The sequence below is a fragment of the Neofelis nebulosa genome, chromosome 3 (assembly GCF_028018385.1).
Source record: "Neofelis nebulosa isolate mNeoNeb1 chromosome 3, mNeoNeb1.pri, whole genome shotgun sequence".
NCBI classification, from domain to species: Eukaryota; Metazoa; Chordata; class Mammalia; order Carnivora; family Felidae; genus Neofelis; species Neofelis nebulosa.
The window spans coordinates 81,124,238-81,143,486 of NC_080784.1; the positions used below are offsets into that span (position 1 = coordinate 81,124,238).

Sequence of the window (19,249 nt, forward strand, 5' to 3'; positions counted from 1 at the left end):
GAGAAATGGTTTTTTATTCTGTAAAAACTTGCATAAATGGAGTGAGTCAGGGCTGTGCCCTGTAGGTGCCCGGGTCCTGTGATTTGGCTGATCATATGATACTACACAGTCTGGGCAGCGTGCATTACTGTCCCCCATCTGGGACAAATCTGTCACACAGCACCAAATATACAATTGTATCTATCATCATAGAATCAAATTCAAATGAAAGATGGTCAGTTCTATGTAGATAAATTAGGAAAGAGGACTGTGGTTTAGGGCCAAAAAGGAAAAATTTGTGGAATATTCTATTCCCTTAGGAGATTCCATGACTTGTCTTACTATATCTAGGCTTGGCATTGCTGTTCCTAATTTATTACCTCCCAGGAAGAAACAAAGACATCCACTGAACAATATCGATGTGAGAAGCTTGGGAAACCATGAGATATTAGGACTTCTGGCTTCATCAAATCAAAAGTGCACTATGCTAGTTTGCTTCATGGGGAAAGCCTGGCTTTGCAGTTACAGTGTTAATTTTGGTTCTTGATTATTCCCTGGTTCTAAGAACTGTGGCCTCTCTCAAAACAAAAAAGCCAGAGTATCAGTGCTGACCAAATATAGACACTGGTTTGTCTTTGTAAATACTTAGAGGAAAAGTGTCACAGAAACTTCTCCAAATGTAAGATTGTTAAAAAAAAAAAAAATCCATGGGGGGTTTTAGTATGAAGACCCCACTGGAATTTCAGAAACTACTGCATATGGTGGACTTGGGCCCTGACTTAACTTTGCCTGTTTGAAGTATGGAGAAAGGTCAATAAATACACTGCTGTGCAAATAAAGGAACCATGGTATTAGAATTTCAGGCCTGGAGAGGCTGGGGAATACTGGTAGTGCACTTTCCTCACTCCATACCTATATAGTGTTTAATGCTATATTATGGACTAGTAATACTATTAAAAATAATGATAAGGATAAGAGATTAGGAAAAGGTTAATATTTGTCTTGGCAATTTCCTGGACTTAATCTCCCATTTGTTTCATTACCTTAATAATTTTAAAGGCACAGATATTTGGTTTATTTTTGAGTGGAAAGTGGCATGTATTTACAGCTTAAAAAAGCTCATAATGTAAAGACAATAGTCTATTGCTTTTTATTATGTCATTCTCCTAGCAGTGACATATTTTTGCATTAAAGTAAGAATTGTAGAAGGGAAAACCTTTTCGCTGTGTTCTCTAATGTCACCAGTTGAAGTTTAAAGAATCTTGACTATTTTGTGCCTTTACCGGCTCCTATGCTGGCATCTATGAGTCACCACTAAAAATGTCAGTGCATTTATTTATTTGTTTATATATCTGGTTTTGTATTCCCAGCAACTCACACAGTGTAATAATGGAGGGTGTTTACCATATCTGTATTGGGTGAAAAGATAAATCAAGGAGAAGGAAGGAGGGAAGAAAAGGTAGAGCATAGGGTATTTTTAGGGCAGTGAAACTATTCTAAATGATACTATAATGGTGGAAAACTGTCACTATACATTTATTAAAACCCATAGAATGTACAAAACAGTGAAACCCAATGTAAACTCTGCACTTTAGTTAATACTCTTGTATCAATATTGGATCATCAAGTATACCACACTGACACAAGAGGGAAATAATAGAGTTGCATGCAGGCAAGGAGGGAAAGAGGACATGTGGGAATTCTCTGTACTTTCCAATCAATTTTTCTATAAACCTTAAACTCTAAAAAACATAAAGCCTCTTAATTTAAACAAGAAAAGAGAAATAAATCAAGATAACTTAGAGGAGATGTTCTTAGAATGTATGGATTGTAAGCAACAAAAACCCAATTTATTAGCACAGGCACAAGAGTAAATATATTAGTTTGCTTACTCAAGCCATGGGAAAGCATCAGGGAAAACTGGAACCAGGAGCTTATATGCTCTTTTTCATCTTTGTAACACTCTACGTTGACTTTCCTCATAATGCCCAAACCATGGTGGCACAGTTCCCATGGTCATGTCCTACCAGGTGTGCCACAGTAGGAAAGAGCTCTTTCCTACTTCAGTTGTTACTAGAAAACTCCCCAGGGGATACTGGTCAGCTTAGCTTGGAAATGTGAATACCTTTAGACCATTTATAGGGGTCGAGAGACAGGCTCCAATTAGAGTATAGTGTTTAAAAGGCTGGAAATGATAGAAGCATTGATAGCAGGCGTGATAGAAACATGATAGAATTCTATTGTAATTATCCTGGCAAATGGCATTGGTGGCTCAGAAAAGGGAAGTAGAAGCAGAGAAAGAGAAGTAGTCAAATTCTGAATATATATTGAAGATAGGGCTGTCAGGATGTATTGAGGCATTTAGTATAAGACAGGAGAGAAAGAATGGGCAATGACTTCAAGGTTTTTATCCTGACAGCTCAAAGAATGAAGCTGTCTTTAAATGAGCTGTGATGGTTAACATTATGTGTCGACTAGGCTAAGAGACATCCAGTAAGATATTACTTCTGGGTGTGCCTGTGAGGGTATTTCCAGAAGAGTTTAACATTTGAATCAGAAGCTTGAGTAAAGCAAATAAATCTGCTATCACCAGTGTGAGCAGGTGTCATCCATCTGTAGAAGGCCTGAAAAAAACAAAACGGCAGAGGAACGGTGAATTCTGTCTTTTCTTGATGGGGGACATCCATCTTCTCTTGCCTTTGGACTTTGGTACTCCTGGTTCCTGGGCCCTTGGACTCTGGGAGTTATACCCTAGCTCCCCTGTTTTTTTCAGGCCTTTGGACTTGAACTGAATTATATCACTGGCTTTCCTGGTTCTCCAGTTTGTAGATGGTAGATCATGGCATATTTTAGCCTCCATAATCACATGGAGCCAATTCCTATAATAAATTTCCTCTTTTATGTATTATCTATCTATCTATCTATCTATCTATCTATCTATCTATCTATCTATCTTATTATCTATCTATGTATCATCTATGTATTATCTATCTATCTATCCTATTGGTTCTGTTTCTCTGGAGAACCCTAATACATAAGCAGAGAAATATTATGGCAGCACAGGTTAGAGGGATATCAGGAGCTTAGTTTTAGATATAGTATGTCTGCTAGCCATTCATTTGGAGATGTTAAATAAGCATGTAGGTATATATGAGTATCTTCCTCCAGATATCCACCTGACACGCATTTATTGTCCAACTCCCTCCTTTGGAATGCAGGCTCCATGAGAGCAGGGACTCTGCCTGTTTTGTTTGCTGCTATGTCCCCCAAACCTAGAAGAATGCCTGGTGCATAGTAGATGCTTAAAACTTACTGGAAAGGTGAATGAAGGAATGAATGAAAGAGTTAAGTGTTTAGTATAACAAAGTAGGTTGAGAATAGGAAGTACCTGTTTGAAAGTAAAATTGCTTGCCTGGCTACTACTAGGGAGAAGTCTGCAACAGGCATCACGTAATCAACATTTTCTATGTAAAACTATGTAAAAATGAAGAGACACTTGCAAGTCTTCTGTAAACTTTTATTTTATACTTATGGGCCACTGCCAATGCAGGGGCCTTGGCTTCTGGCTCATTTCTACAGATCTACTTGGAAAGATGTGGTAAAGGTAGAAATTGGAACTATTCCTGTTAGTAAATCATGGTTACTTACTGGTCCATAAATAAAATGCACATTGAAGTCTGTGTTTTATTCAGAAATCTATGACTCTCTGAACTTATAAAATGCATTTTTAATATGCAAGAGACAAAATATCTTTAAAAAGAAGACAATTGTCTAAACAAAATGATGTGAACTATGGCTTATATTATAGGTATATATCACTGTATGTGATTCACCAGTATAGTAACGGAATTTGAGTGCTCACACATAGAGGAGGCCTGCAATGGCACAAGCTGGAACCTGATATCATTTTATACATGACTATGCTAAAATATAGCCCAAAAAATCAGCTTAGGTAATTTATCATCAGCAATCTATCTGGTGAAGTCTGATAGAGACATCAGACCTCTTGTCAGTCTCATCAGCACATTGAGTTGAGGAACCAGGACAATATACTACTTCAAAATTGAATGATTTTTGCTCTAGCACAGGAAAAAGTATAACCCTAAATACTGTTTTATCAAACCAACCAACCAACCAACCAACCAACCAACTAATTAAACAAACCCTATTGTCAACCCATGGTGCATCCTCTTTCATGCTGCCTCTCATATTCCATTTGTAATGGCAACATGGTCACAAGGATTGTGAACACAGATATATTAACACTGACTAAGGCCAGTTGTCATGATGAACAACCGCTAGATTCCACCCACTCAGAGTGTGTGCTGTAGTACAACTACAGGGCATTATTATTAGATTTCATTAAGTCCATACATACTGTCACACACATGCATATATCACACACACAAGTATATTCCATAAAGACAATCACAGAAAAATTGGCTAAAAGAAATGTACAGTTGTTTATATATATTTATATACACACAGTAAAAGGTTTTTTGCCATACTCACAGTCTGTAAACATCTTGGAAAATGCCCAGCAAAAGTCACTGTGGGCCCTTTGAAATGGTGACCATGTGAGGAGCAGGGGTGGGGGAGGTGTTTCGATTCATACTGGAAACCCAGGGAAGTGAAGAACCGTAAGTTCATGGTGGCATTTGGGAATAATTATATTTCACTGACATGATAAACTCAGTTGGCCACCTTGAAACTGTTTCTTATATGGAAAAGGTAATGACCAAAAAAGTCTTACTGCCAGTTAACATTTTAAGAGAAATGAAGAGAATATGAGGTGATATGTATAATGTATATAGATATGTCTACATCTATATACATTATACATATATGTATATGTACATCTATATGCACATACATATACACACATGTTACTATGACCAAAAAAACAAAGTCTCAGTGAAAATTTCCAAATCTTCAAAAAAGATTCAATCTTTTTCTATGAAGTGTGCTTTAGACTTCAATACATTCCACTGAAAGTCTTGGGTAGAGTTGAATAATTTGTACATTTACATTTTGGTACATGACATTGGTTTTACACAAATATCTACATTTTAAAAAGATTGGGTTTGTGAAAAATAGAATTATTTGATTCAAGCGTTATTTTAAAATTTAACATAAAAATATGCTCCAGATCTCCTGTAATGAAACACCATTAAAAAAAAAAAATATATATATATATATATAGGTTCTTAACAATTCTTTGAATAGCAGCTATTAAACTGCCACATGTGGATATCAGTCTGTGCTTTAAGTGGCTGTATTTGTTGCAGCTTGAGAATTGATGTTTTAAAAATAAAAAAAGTGACACGAAAAACATTAACCTAATTGCTCATCTTACTGTCTTTGGCCAATTAAAAAAAAGAAAACCTTGTCAAGATTGCAAAATTTTCATTATGACCAGTTCTCATGGAACATTCCATAGAACTGCCATGGAAGCTGTACTCGGAGACTCTACTTTCATGCAAAAGTAGCAAATATCCTTCTGGTTTAATTGAACAGTCTCCTTTCTCCCTGCTAACTCCCAACATTTTTTTGGTGCTGAATATAACATGCAGAATATGTAAATTAGATAAATTAAAGAAGAAAGACTCATTGAATTTGTGACTATAAACCAGTCCACCCTCTGATGTTTTGGAAAGCATTTTTCTGGGGTTGGGGTTGCATCATGGGAGAAGACTTGGAGAAAAGATTTCTGGAAACACAGTTGCTGCGTGATTTTTTTTTTCTCTTCAACAGACTTTGAAGGAATATTGATTAATGTTTCTTAAGCTGTTTAGTTAATACTGTCCTTATGGCTGCTCCTCTCTGTGTTGTGGTTGTTTTGTTCGTGGTTCTTCCATTGTATGCTTGTTCCATTCATGGGGACCGAGGTCATCAGACTTTTGGACTGGTAACAGCAGCAGCAGAGGCAAGACTGGGAGAAAGAACAGACTCTAAATAACCTGAGCCTACCAACCCATTCCCAGCAGAACACAGAGGCCTTGGCTTCCTACCCACAAGGGGGAAATGGCCATACAAATTTGAGGACAGAATGTGAGCCTGAACAGTAATCTAGAGTATGGAGCCTATAATTTCTAGGTAGAAGTTAAACTGTCCATTCTAGTGCTGGAAAAATAGATCCCTTGTTTCTTGTTTTAATTTATTCACCAAGTCAAAGAGGAAGAGAAGGCAGTGTTGGCCTGAGGGAGATGTTCCATGACTTGGGGTAGGCATGGATGGAGAAGAGTCCAGAGGGGCCTGGCATTTCCGCAGTGTGCACCACCTGCATGGGGCACCTCATCTGATGTTCATAATGACCTTAGGTGGTAGGTACTATTTTCCTCATTTTATTAATGAGGACAGGGAGGTTTAGGGGAGAAATAGGCAGAACTGGAATTAGAACCCAGGACTCTAGATTTCTCCAGCATATGCTACCTTTTTCTGCAGATCAGTCAAAAGACATGTTTAATTTCCGAGAGTTTGTACACTGGTTTTTCCTTTCCCTCTAATTAGTATGTAAATTAATCAAAATGATGTTGGGGTGCCTGGGTGGCTCAGTCGGTTGGGCGTCCGACTTTGGCTCAGGTCATGATCTCGCGGTATGTGAGTTCGAGCCCCGCGTCGGGCTCTGTGCTGACTGCTCAGAGCCTGGAGCCTGTTTCAGATTCTGTGTCTCCCTCTCTCTCTGACCCTCCCCCGTTCATGCTCTGTCTCTCTCTGTCTCAAAAATAAATAAACGTTAAAAAAAAATTAAAAAACAAACAAACAAAATGATGTTAACTCCAGATTATATATTATCATGACCAGCATTTTAGTCAATCCTTCTTTGGGCAGAATCTTTCTTATAGCATTTCATGACTTGTAAACATTATCAAGTAGACTTCAAAAAGGTGTTGGCTAGAACTTCCATGCCAAGATTCATCTATTTGTATGATTCTTTGGTAAATATATGTTTGTCTCCTTCTAGATGGCAAATTACATGAGGGCAGTCATTGTGGTTTTCCTCTTTTCTCTACCCCTAATAATAATAAACTCATACTGACAGCTTATTATTGTCTCAAGTGCTTAACATATATTAGCCCACTGAATCCTACCCATGAGATAGATTATCTATAAAATCAGATGATCAAACTGAGGAGGCAGGAGGGGTACCACCTGGACCTGAGTTAGACAGTTAGCAAGTACAAAGCTGTGGTGTAAATCAAGATTGTTTGCTTCCAGATCCTGCAGCCTTGACCTCTACACTACTCTTCCTAATATGTGTCATAAACTGAAGTTAAACATCCTGGCCAAAGAGAACAAAATCCAGTTAGAATTAACTGTATGCTAAATCATCCCAGGAACTGCAGAAATGACGCCTTGGTAAGAAGTGCATGGAGCTTCTGGAGGACGTGGGTTAGCTTAGCTGCAAGGAAGTTTGAAGAACATAAGGAAACTGATTTTGAATGAAATTACATTAGTTCAGATTCCCAGGGCAATAAGCATTTACTCTCCTTGAAGAGGCTATTATTAAATATAGCATTAAGCAGCATTTAGCAAGATTGTTTTTAACAACAGAATTTATATTTTGTTGGAGACTGTGGTTAAAGTCTAAGATAATGAAAATCATGAATAGGCTTTATGTATTCTATGCAGTCTGGAGCTCAAATTTGAGCATTCCTTTTTAAAAAAAATTTTTTTAATGTTTTATTTATTTTTGAGATAGAGAGACAGAGCATGAGTGAGGGAGGGCCAGAGAGAGAGGGAGACACAGAATCTGAAGTAGGCTGTCAGCACAGAGCCCGATGCAGGGCTCGAACCCACAAACTGTGAAATCATGACCTGAGCCAAAGTTGGATGCCCAACCAACTGAGCCATCCAGGCACCCCTTGAGCATTCCTTTAAAAAAAATTTTTTTTTTAAAGTTTACTTATTTGAGAGAGTGAGCAAGAGGGAGCAAGCCTGAGAAAGATCAGGGGAGGGGCAGAGAGAGAGGGAGAGAGAGAATCCCAAGTAGGGATCTCTCTGACTCAGAGCTAGATCCCATGAACTATGAGATCATGACCTGAGCTGAAATCAGGAACGAGATGTTTAACGGACTGAGCCACCCAAAGGCCCCTTGAGCATTTCTTTTTAAAGCAGTGTATTTAAAAAAAAAATTTTTTTTAATGTTTATTATTTTTGAAAGAGAGAGAGAGACAGAGAACAAGCAGGGGAGGGGTAGACAAAGAGGGAGATACAGAATCAGAAGTAGGCTCCAGGCTCTGAACTGTCAGCACAGAGCCCAACGCGGGGCTGGAACTCACAGACCACAAGATCATGACTTGAGCTGAAGTCAGCTACTTAACCGACTGAGCCACCCAGGTGTCCCTTGAGCATTTCTTTTTAAAGCAGCATACTAAATTAGCATATTATTAAGTTAGTCTATTTTATACCTCTGAATATTTTGTTGTCTGAACTGATCTTGCTTTTCTGACAATTTTTCTGGCAATATTGCTTTATTTTTTTTAACTTTATTTTTTATTTTTTTAAATTTACATCCAAATTAGTCAGCATATAGTGAAGCAATGATTTCAGGAGTAGATTCCTTCCCATCCTCCCTCCCACAACCCCTCCAGCAACCCTCAGTTTGTTCTCCATATTTATGAGTCTCTTCTGTTTTGTCCCCCTCCCTGTTTTTATATTATTTTTGTTTCCCTTCCCTTATGTTCATCTGCTTTGTCTCTTAAAGTCCTCATATGAGTGAAGTCATATGATTTTTGTCTTTCTCTGACTGACTAATTTCACTTAGCATAATACCCTCCAGTTCCAACCACGTAGTTGCAAATGGCAAGATTTCATTCTTTTTGATTGCCGAGTAATACTCTATTATATATATATATATATATACATATATATATATATATATTTCACATTTTCTTTATCCATTCATCCATTGATGGACATTTGGGCTCTTTCCATACTTTGGCTATTGTTGATAGTGCTGCTATAAACATGGGGGTGCATGTGTCCCTTTGAAACAGCACACCTGTATCCCTTGGATAAATGCCTAGTAGTGTAATTGCTGGGTCATAGGGTAGTTCTATTTTTAATTTTTTGAGGAACCTCCATACTGTTTTCCAGAGTGGCTGCACCAGCTTGCATTCCCACCAACAATGCAAAAGAGATCCTCTTTCTCCTCATCCTCGCCAACATCTGGACAATATTGCTTTATGCTAACAATCTGACTCTCTAGGTAACAGAATATGATTTTAACTTCTCTACTAGAATTAGCCATGCTTGTTGGCTACTTAATATAACCATTTGGTTGTCCTTAAAAAATACGTGCAAAACATTCTTACCTGGAAACAATTTTTAAATTTCTTGCTCACAAAGTATAGAGCTATTGGGTTTATACATGAATTCATGGTTGCCAAGTTAATACCGATGTAATCCATGAGCAGCAAGAAACTAGAACAAAAGAAAATAGTGTAGAATAATTAGAAGACAATGTTTTTAAATCTGCTAGCTAGCATTTATCCTTAGAATAAGCATTTTTCTTGCCCAGGAGCCATTTCTTATAGGTGGCAGTCAGAATTTTTTTAAAGTGCTTGTTTAAATGGCAGTTTCAGTTCTGCAGAACATTTACAGATATACCTGCCACTTGGTTAGCTCAAACCATTATGCACAGCCTCAGGAGGGGAGCCACAAGCCAAGCTATGGCTTGCACAAATTTGGGGATCAGTCATGGGCTATGTCAGCTCAAGAAAAATAATCAACTTGGCAGTTTTAATTTTCACGGCTAATGAGGCTATAGACTAGGTGGTTTGTAAAAAGTATTATAAGTGTGCAAATTAGGGAAACTCCAATTTCCTAATGAGTACACAGGATCATACCTAAGTAATTCACATCGGTTCTTGTCCATCTCATCATACACGGTTTTCTTCAAAATACGGCTTAAGTGAAGAGGGAACCAGCAAAGAGCAAAAATTACCACCAAGCAGAAAACGGTTTTTGCCACTTCTCGACGCTAAAGGAAAGTGAGGGGAAAAAAAGTACAATAAGTTTAGTGTTTTTCTACCAGAGGAAAGAACTATACAAAGGAAGTTGTAGATAGCAAAGAAAGAATTACTTAAAAAAGAGCCAGAACAGCATACCTCACAGTGCCTCTATCTCTTCAATATTTAGAGTCCAACTTTCTAATCAAGGAGTTGCTAATGATTCTTTTGGGTGGCTGCCAGGAAGGATGGTGGACTCAAACTGGTTATTAGGGTCAGGATAGAAGTTAGATGTCAGGGAAATGGGAACTAGCTGGAGCTGAGCCAACACTGTGGCTGTGTGTGTGTGTGTGTGTGTGTGTGTGTGTGTGACTATATGGGGGAGATGGTTAGCTAAAAGCCTCCATAATGGGTAGCTAGCATTAATGACAGCATGGCAGTCAAAGTGACTGAACCTAGCATAATAAAGAAGGAACAAATCTATGAAGATATTTGGAAAACATAAGTAGGAAAAAGAGAAAAAGTCAATAGCAATGTGTTTCCCCCATTTCTTGCTGTTGAAGAAAGCTAGCACTGGGAGTTTTTTGCTTCTAAAATTCTTTTATTAATGACATATAGCTTCCAACGACATCTTGTTTGCAAACAGAGGGATGAGGGTAAAGGATTATCAGCAATGATGATTAGAACAAGTGGGACATGTTGACCCTGGACTGACTTCACTTTGAAGGTTTACATACTTTTGAATTTGTGTAGACCAGAAAAATCATAGGTTAGGAATTATCTGCAACAGTCATTTGTGTGCATTATGCTTCAGCATTAAAACGCATGCATTTGAAAGCCTAACTAGGAACATAAAATGCAACTTGTCTGTAACTGGGATCAGTTAATGTCAAAATAAAATTGATTGAAAACAGGATTTGGAAGGGTAATGCTGGTTCAACCCAAAGCATATAACATTAAGTATGGGAAGCCTACAATAAACCCACATGATTAATAGAGCCATTTAAGAAGATTTCAAGGCAGTTGTCACAAACTGCTGCTCTAGACCAAAGGACTGGAGTTCTTTAATCTTCCAGAGTTATTGGGTGGGATAGCTGGGATATGGCTTCAGAGAACATATAAGCTAGGCAATGGTTGAGAAAATAAAGAGTTCCAATCTGTAGGAATAGGGGATTATTTTATTATTTTTTTTTTTAAATTTTTTTTTTTTTAACGTTTATTTATTTATTTTTGGGACAGAGAGAGACAGAGCATGAACGGGGGAGGGACAGAGAGAGAGGGAGACACAGAATCGGAAACAGGCTCCAGGCTCCGAGCCATCAGCCCAGAGCCTGACGCGGGGCTCGAACTCACAGACCGCGAGATCGTGACCTGGCTGAAGTCGGACGCTTAACCGACTGCGCCACCCAGGCGCCCCGGGGATTATTTTAAAGGGTCCTTTGGTGTACACAGGAAGACAATGTGACCAGAAAAAGAGAAAAGGAGGGTACTGGGTACTGGGGGAAAGGTTACCTCCCTTGAGCACATCCTCAAAGAGGATGATCATTCGAAAGGTAATATGTTGTATGGTAGTCTGATATTTGCTTAACCAATATCTATTCTCCTGTTTTCCTTACTATCAGTCAGAACTGTGATTTTATTATGTCAGCAGGTGAGCCTGGGCTAATCATCTGCATGGCCACCTGACACAGTCAGACCACTGAGATCAAGCAGAAATCATTGTAAGAGGTTTCTGGAAAAGCTACTTAAAAGTGGAGGGTACTCCTTCTAATGCACACACACTAATATGATCTATATTCTTTCCCTTTTTGCTGCCTGGAAATCTGATATAAGGGTAGAGTTGTAGCTACTGTCTTCCAATACTAAAGGAAAAGTCAGCAAAACAGCAGACCCCTGGCTTCTGAGTCTCTTGAACACTGTACCAGTGACTTTTTTTTTTTTCCTGTGGGAGAAAGAAGAAACCTCCACTTGGTTTGCTCAATGTTATTTTGGGTTTTCTGCTACCAGCATCCAAACACAATCCCTAACTGATAAAAGATGTTGAAAGAATAATACAGAGAAATTTGAGGAAACCATGCAGAAAGCAAGACCAGAACTATATAGGATACTAGTTAAAGGGTGGCATGGCCTTTCACTGAGAGCTAGCTCCCTACAGCCCCCGTGGAAGGCCTTCCAGTAGGCTTGCTCTCCTGCTGTTGGAAACTGCTACAGCTTGGGTGTGACAAAGGTAATGACTACTGTAGGAGGACCAAGTCTTTGCTTTTAATTTCCACTTGGATAAGCCAATCGCTTAACCACCCTTATGTGGACATCTACCCTGCTTATATCTCGGGGTGCTTGGAAGAAATCAAATAAGCAAATGACATGCTCTTTGGAAACTTATAAAATGCTATGTAAATGTGAAGGAGCAACCTATTATTGTGACCAATCCCTATTCAGTTATTTTCAGAGCAGGTACCATTCATAGCTTAAACACTCAATCATGGTGCTAATGAAAAAGTCAACATTGAAAAACACTATGAGGTTTTGTTTTTGTTTTTGTTTTCTATAAATCTATTCTAATTAATTACCACCACTGCAGGAGTGAAACACAGTAATTGCTTGATATATTTCACATCTGGAGCACTTGAAACATTCATGCCTGAACAAAGTCATACTAAATTTTCTCAATACAATTTTCCGTTAAATTTTAATAAAAAATATAGCTACCATTTTTTTGGCATGTAAGGATTTTACAAAGTACATGTATGCACCCAATGCCTTTGATTTTTGTAATAATATTGATTCATATACAATTATGCCCAATTTATAGATAAGAAGCTGAAGACTCAGAAAAATCAGTACAATAGTTGAGAAGAGTTGCTGATGAAGAATGTTGCTTTTGTATGGTCATTGTAGAGAGCAGATTTACAGGCTTCATCAACAATTCATAATCTTTTGGTGTGGTTGGGTGTTCTTATCCACTTCTCTGCTGAGACGGAGAATTTACCTGTAGTCCTAGTTTCACTCTTTGAATTAATATATATCAAACATTTTCTGGGTACTTACTATGAGTTGGGCTCTATTATACACTGTACATGCATTAGGTAATCCTCTTGATGTATTATTATATACATTTTGTTTAATTTTTTAAAAGTAGGCTCTATGCCCAGTGTGGAGCCCAACATGGGGCTTGAACTCACAACCCTGAAATCAAGACCTGAGCTGAGATCAAGAGTCAGATGCTTAATTGACTGAGACACCCAGGCACCCCTATTTAATTTTTTAAAATTTAAAACTGAATCAGTATTTGTACAGAAAGGTACAGATATTATTGCATATATTTTATAAAGACCCAGAGATTCAGAGAGATTAAGCAATTTGCCCAACAACACAGAGCCAGCAAGTATAAGTGTAAAGGTTTGCCCTCTCAAGTCCATGGCTGTACATGTTCTGTTTGCTTCCTGGTAGTGAGGGAGGGGAGGGGAGGGCAGGGAGGGAACCAACAGCAGCCTCCTATTGACATGTACAAATTTTGGGGCTATCCAAAATCTGACCTCTTTTTATGTACCCAATCCCATTTCCTATCCTGAGTCTTACCTTGGATGGTTTTCTGGTGAGGTTCATTTCTTTTTTCCACTCCCCAAATGCGTGGTGCCTGTGCCGTGTTCTAACTAGACTCCTGTCCTCCCACTTGAAATGCCCTCTGTCTTCTTCCCCATCAAACCCATTTATCCTTTATGAACAGTTCGATCTCCCTCATCCATGACAAGCGTCTTTGTGACTTTGTCTTTATATCATCCTTGGCTTTCTACAGCATAGGCTACTTTTACCATATTTGGTGATTCTATTTTCTAATTTTTTCATGTTTGTATTTTATTTTTACACCAAGACTGCAAAGCCTGCTAGGGGAGAAAGTCCTATGCCTCTTTGTGTCCTGGCACAGTTCCAAGCCCAGTTCAATTCACAGACACACAAACACACATGTTCAATATACTCTTGGCAAACTAAATGAATAGTTCCTCTCTATTTGGCCCTGCCTCCAGGCCACCTGTTTTACAGGCAGACTCTCTATTTCACAAAAGAAATTCCTAATACTGGGGCGCCTGGGTGGCTCAGTTTTTAAGGATCTGACTTCATTCTGCTCAGGTCATGGTCCCGTGGTTTGTGAGTTTGAGACCCACATTGGGCTCTGTGTTGATGGCTTGGAGCCTGGAGCCTGGAGCCTGGAGCCTGGAGCCTGGAGCATGCTTGGGATTCTGTATTTCCCTTGTTCTCTGCCCACTTGTGCTCTGTCTCTCTTTCTCTCAAAAATAAAAATAAAACATTAAAAAAATTAAAAAAAAAGAAATTTCTAATACTATAACTATAAATAAAACAGTTATAAGACTTTATTTTTAGCAAACCAGGGTAGATATGCTAAATAAATACACTTATTTATAGGCCTTCTGTTGTCTGGGACAAATAAGTCTTGGCCAAATTTTCACGATCTTATTAGGTTTACCTGTTTAAGGTGTTCACTGAGGGCAATTCTCAAGCTTCCGTTCCTTCTGTTTAACATCTCACAGGTCATGAGGGTGTAGAAAATTGCAGTGCACACCAAGGGCATGCAGAAATAGAACCCGAAGAGCCACCAGTCTTTCACATCTTGGTAAAACTGTAGGGTGAAGAAAGGGAGAGAATAGGAGGTGCATTGTAATCGAAATTTACTGGGCAGTGCTCTGGTAGCTTCAAAATCTTCGTGCTTGTAGATATGTTTCTACATTCACACTTGTGGTAAAGGGCTTGGGGGTGGAGCTCAAAACTCAATGGAAAATCCAAAATCCAATGGAAAATCCAAAAATGATCCTGGCTTTCTAGTAGCACATGAAGAAATTGCACTTAAAAATAATCCTGACAAAGATACTTTTTATAAACCGAAGTTGGTTTTAATAACACAGTGGGAGAGCCCTACTCAAGAAGAAGAGTTCCCTCCCAAAGTTCATAAAGCATGATTTTGAGATAGATAGAATATGCATTTATCTGTGCTTATTGATGAGCCTCAAAACTTTGCTAGTGCCAAGTTTACTTTTGACTCTTGTGGTTAAAGTGTACTTAATGTGAGTATCTTGTGTGGTAACAGCGAAGGTTATGAATGGCTTATCTGTGTAGCTCTGGTTACTGGGAGTTAACCCTTTGCCTGGTATGCTTGCTATGTGACCTTGCAGCCAGCCAGTTTGAGCCATCAATAACCATGCCCTTTCTCAAGCTCTTAATACTTATCACCTGGAAACTATTGAGGCAGAGTATCTTATCTGAAGGCCTATTTAGCATTATCTCTCTGTGGGTAGGATTTGTAAATACTAGTATTATTAAGTTTTATGTCTTTTTAAAGGAGAAAATTTAGTACCCTACAAAATGGAAATTAGAAAATTATATCTGCGTTCTTCCTTCCACTAAGTTAATCACCGACTTAGGAAGAAATGCTTTTCCTTATACTCTTTCTCCAGATTGTTTATTTACGAAGGATAATGCAGCCTCCTGTATTATCTCAGTTCCCACAGTAAAAAATAATCATGCTGCTCTGTGAAAAACCGGACAGTTGCTGAATATAGAAAGAGGCCCAGTAGGCTACATTTATAACATGTCTATTAAAATAATCTATAAATGGTTCCTGAGGAAAAAAAGTTCTGGGCAGAGGTTCTTAACTGTTTCTATGCTTTGGAAGTCTGGTGAAGACTATAATTCTTTCTGAGAATAATACTTTTATATGCATAAAATAAAATAAGATTACAGTGGTAGCCAATTATGTTGAAACACAGCTATCAAAATATTAAAATTCTGATCTAGGTGTTTATTAACAAATTAAATGAAAAATCAAATGGTGGCTCTAATAACCATCAGAAGTTGAAATAATGATGAGCAGAAATGATATTTCAAGATTATCCAACTGTTATGTTATGAAAATGTCTATTACTTCCATTAGTGGAAATATAATGGTTCTGTTAAATATGACTGTGGTTTGTTACCTACATTCATAATAGAAGGAAATGATAAATTTCAGTTAGAAGTTAGTGAAAATCAATATGTAATTTCTTTTCCATTCAGGTTCACAGACCCCTGAATTCTATCCTAAGGTTAGTGCAAACTACACCAAGGGACTTGGTTTATTCAGATGTTTATACAAGTATTTCCCTCTCCACATCACACTGTAGAAAGATTTGCGTACTGAAGTAAACAAAACAAAACACAAGAACAAAAAAATCAGAACTCTTTGTTTAAGTGCACACAAACACTCCTTTAAGTGCTCTCTTCACTTGTACCTCCTTCTTCCAGATGCATTGCTGCCTGGGTGTGAATGCCCTAGAAGCAGCTGCAGAAGGTCTGGAAGCTGACCCCTGAGGGGTCTTGATGGAGTCCCCTGCCCCCTCCATGGCAGAGGCCTGTAGAGAAAGGGGTCACACGTTTCTTTTGAACTAATGTCATCGGCCAGGGTATGGAGGGACCTCCCTCCATTCTAGGTTAGGGCAGAGTTGAGGAGGAAAGAATGGAACACAAGCTAGGGGAGAATGAGTCTGAAAACTTCAGACTTGGATGGAATCTAAAAAACAATCAGTTTGAACTCATACTTTTCATTGTAATCCCCTTAGGTAGCTAGCTAGTCTTTGCTTGCCCACTCTAGAAGAGAGACTCGGTTGTTGTGAAGTAGCCCATTTCATTTTGTCTAGTTTCAATTGATTAGTGAGCTCATTCTTATACTAAGCCTCTTCTCTTTAACACTTTTGTTGGGAATAGCTAGATTGCTTATTCGCACTGCCCAAATTCTGATAACCTCCTGCTGCTACTTTGTTTTTCACTATGGACATCGACTTAATAAAAAGGTCAGTAGATAAACAGAAGACCTTAATTTTAACATCGCCAGTTTGGCAGTTTTCATGAGTACTTTTAATTTTAAAAGAAGAATTTCCAATGCAGGAAAACTGGTCAACTGTAAAACCACTAATTTTGTGAATTTTTCAAGTTAGGAAAACATACCTGGAGATGTCTGTGAAGGATTAAATGTGGAATCTGAGCTGCATGAAACCTACATCAAAGCACTAAATTATGCTGATTTAAGAGAAATGGTTCTCCTTTTCCTCCCCAGTCCACATTTGACTAGTTTGGCAAAGGAAATATGCATTTTAAACATGTTTCCCAATACACTCAGTTATGTAATTAAACTTTTCAAAAAAACATTAATGTGGTCAGATATATCAAACAACAACTGAATTTGTTAAAGAACTAAAACACGTTTTAAAAGGTTCTGCAAATTTGTTATTTGTATATTATATATAGAATTTGTACTAATATAAGTACATGAAGTATAACTTCCTACTTTAAGTTAGTAAATCTATCTTTAAAAAAGTGTGAGGAATGTGCATTTCCCCAAGTAACATAAAATACATATTAGCATGCCCATCAGATGGAAATTGTTGTGCTGTATTACTTAGTCCCCGCCCCCCCCCCCCCCCCCCCCCCATCTATCTTTCTGAGTAAGTTTGTTTCAGATTCTGAGTTGTTTGGGGTAAAACTAGAGTTGTGTCTACAATTGTGCTCTAATATAAGAGTGAAAACAAAATAGTTGCTCTAATTATGGGACTGAACTAACAGAGTAAGCCACACTGGGCATTGTAAAAATATCAACAAGTCTTGGCGATGGTAAAGTATATATGAAGACCTCCTCTCCTCCCCAATTTCCTTTAAACTCTCCATACCTCCATGAATTTTGATGTGGCATTGAGCATACAGGTTTTGTGCTGTTCACCCCTGTATTCAAAGGGCACCATGACGAAGCCGATAGCTTCAGGGATAGCCAGGATAAAAGAAAGGATCCAGATGGAGACGATCTCAATGGCAGTGATCAAGGGAATCCCAATTCCCTGGACACGACTCCAGGAGGCAACTGCTCTGTACCTGAAAAACAAAAGCAGGGTGGGGGTGGGGGGAATGGAGGCAGAACCTAGTTGTTAGGAAATTTAAAATTTATTTCATTTAAAAAATAATTATAAATGCTAGAAAGATCCTCCCCTTAGCCATTGACCAATCACTGGAACTTTCCAATGAGTCCTGGAACTTTCTGTGAGTCCTGATGTGAAAAATAAGGACCCTTCTGTGAGTCCTGATTTGAAAAGTAAGTGGAACCATTAAGAGTTCCACCCCTTTGGGAATCAGGTGTCTGGCAGGCCTGAGTCTGAGGTCTTCATTTAGGATTCAGGAAAATCTTGTGATGGCTTATAATGGGCCAGCATCAGACAAATGTGCCTATGTTTTTTAAGCTGAGGGAAAAAACTGGATGATGGAAGGTGTAGTGAAAGCTGCTGGTACTTGTTAAGGTAATATCTTACTCCTCTCTATATATTAAACAAAGAAACTTGAAACATTATTACGAAGTGGATCTAGATATCCTTAAATGAATACGACCATAGATAGCTGATCATTTTCTCCTTTCTTCTCTCACTGTATACCTGGTAGTCAAAGAATGACTATCTCCCATTATGGTCCTGAGCTACAATAGATAAAGTGGAGTTAAAGATATCTTGGTTCCTAATCTTTAGGGTTTACAATCTAATAGAAAAGAAAGGTTCATAGAAAAATGTAGAACATAAATGTTACTGGACAATCATGTCAATCAAAAAACAAACTGGCATTAAGAAATTGTTTATTTTCTACTTAAATATTTTTTGTGATAGTAATCCCATTTCAATGTTAAGTCTAAAGAAAGTTTGGTTTCAGAAAGTCTGTGTTTCTGACCTGAGGTGATGGTCTGGTGCTAACTACTTTTAGGCTTACTATTAAGATGGGACCTGTGACATGGTATGGTATTTTTGTGGCTTCATTCTTGAAATTTTTTTTGCTGTTGTAATGGAAAGTAAACATTCTCTTTTTTATAGCTTTCATTAGATAGTGCCGGAAGAAGACTGTAAAACAGACCAAGGCATTGGGGACAGGTGCACATGGGCTTGTAGGGCACATGACTTAATGTCAAAGATTTGTCAGTAAAGCCAAGGCAAACTACACGTTACCTATAATCACTCTTATCACTTATATTTACTGTGCTGTCTCAGTGCATCTACAAGGTACATCTGTGAAAACACAGGTCTTAGGAATTATGCTACCTAGTTCTCCACTGTAGATTAGAACTTATAGTTTGGGTATGCACGACGATGCCATATGGCACACATATAGCACAATTTGCTGAAGAAATATTTTTTTGCAAAAGATTTTTAGGATAAATAAGATTGATGTACAATAAGAATCTTAAAAAAAAAGTCCAGATTAGTTCAGAATTGAATAAAATACAGCTATGCAAACAAACCAAG

General features: G+C 38.1%; 1 protein-coding gene and 1 long non-coding RNA gene across 2 annotated transcripts in view; one reads left to right on the forward strand and one right to left on the reverse strand.

Moving 5' to 3' along the window:
- Window positions 1–19,249, forward strand: part of LOC131507007 (uncharacterized) — a 96,383-nt gene that overhangs the window by 74,884 nt on the left and 2,250 nt on the right. The gene's annotated exons all lie outside the window — the stretch shown is intronic.
- Window positions 3,483–19,249, reverse strand: part of EDNRA (endothelin receptor type A) — a 61,889-nt gene continuing 46,122 nt past the window's right edge. The window contains exons 4-8 of the mRNA XM_058721220.1: window positions 17,645–17,843; window positions 14,416–14,568; window positions 9,831–9,964; window positions 9,297–9,405; window positions 3,483–5,911 (exon numbers count right to left, since the gene is read on the reverse strand). Of these exons, the coding sequence (XP_058577203.1) occupies window positions 5,771–5,911; window positions 9,297–9,405; window positions 9,831–9,964; window positions 14,416–14,568; window positions 17,645–17,843 (736 nt within the window). The 3' untranslated portion in view covers window positions 3,483–5,770. The remainder of the gene's footprint in view (window positions 5,912–9,296; window positions 9,406–9,830; window positions 9,965–14,415; window positions 14,569–17,644; window positions 17,844–19,249) is intronic.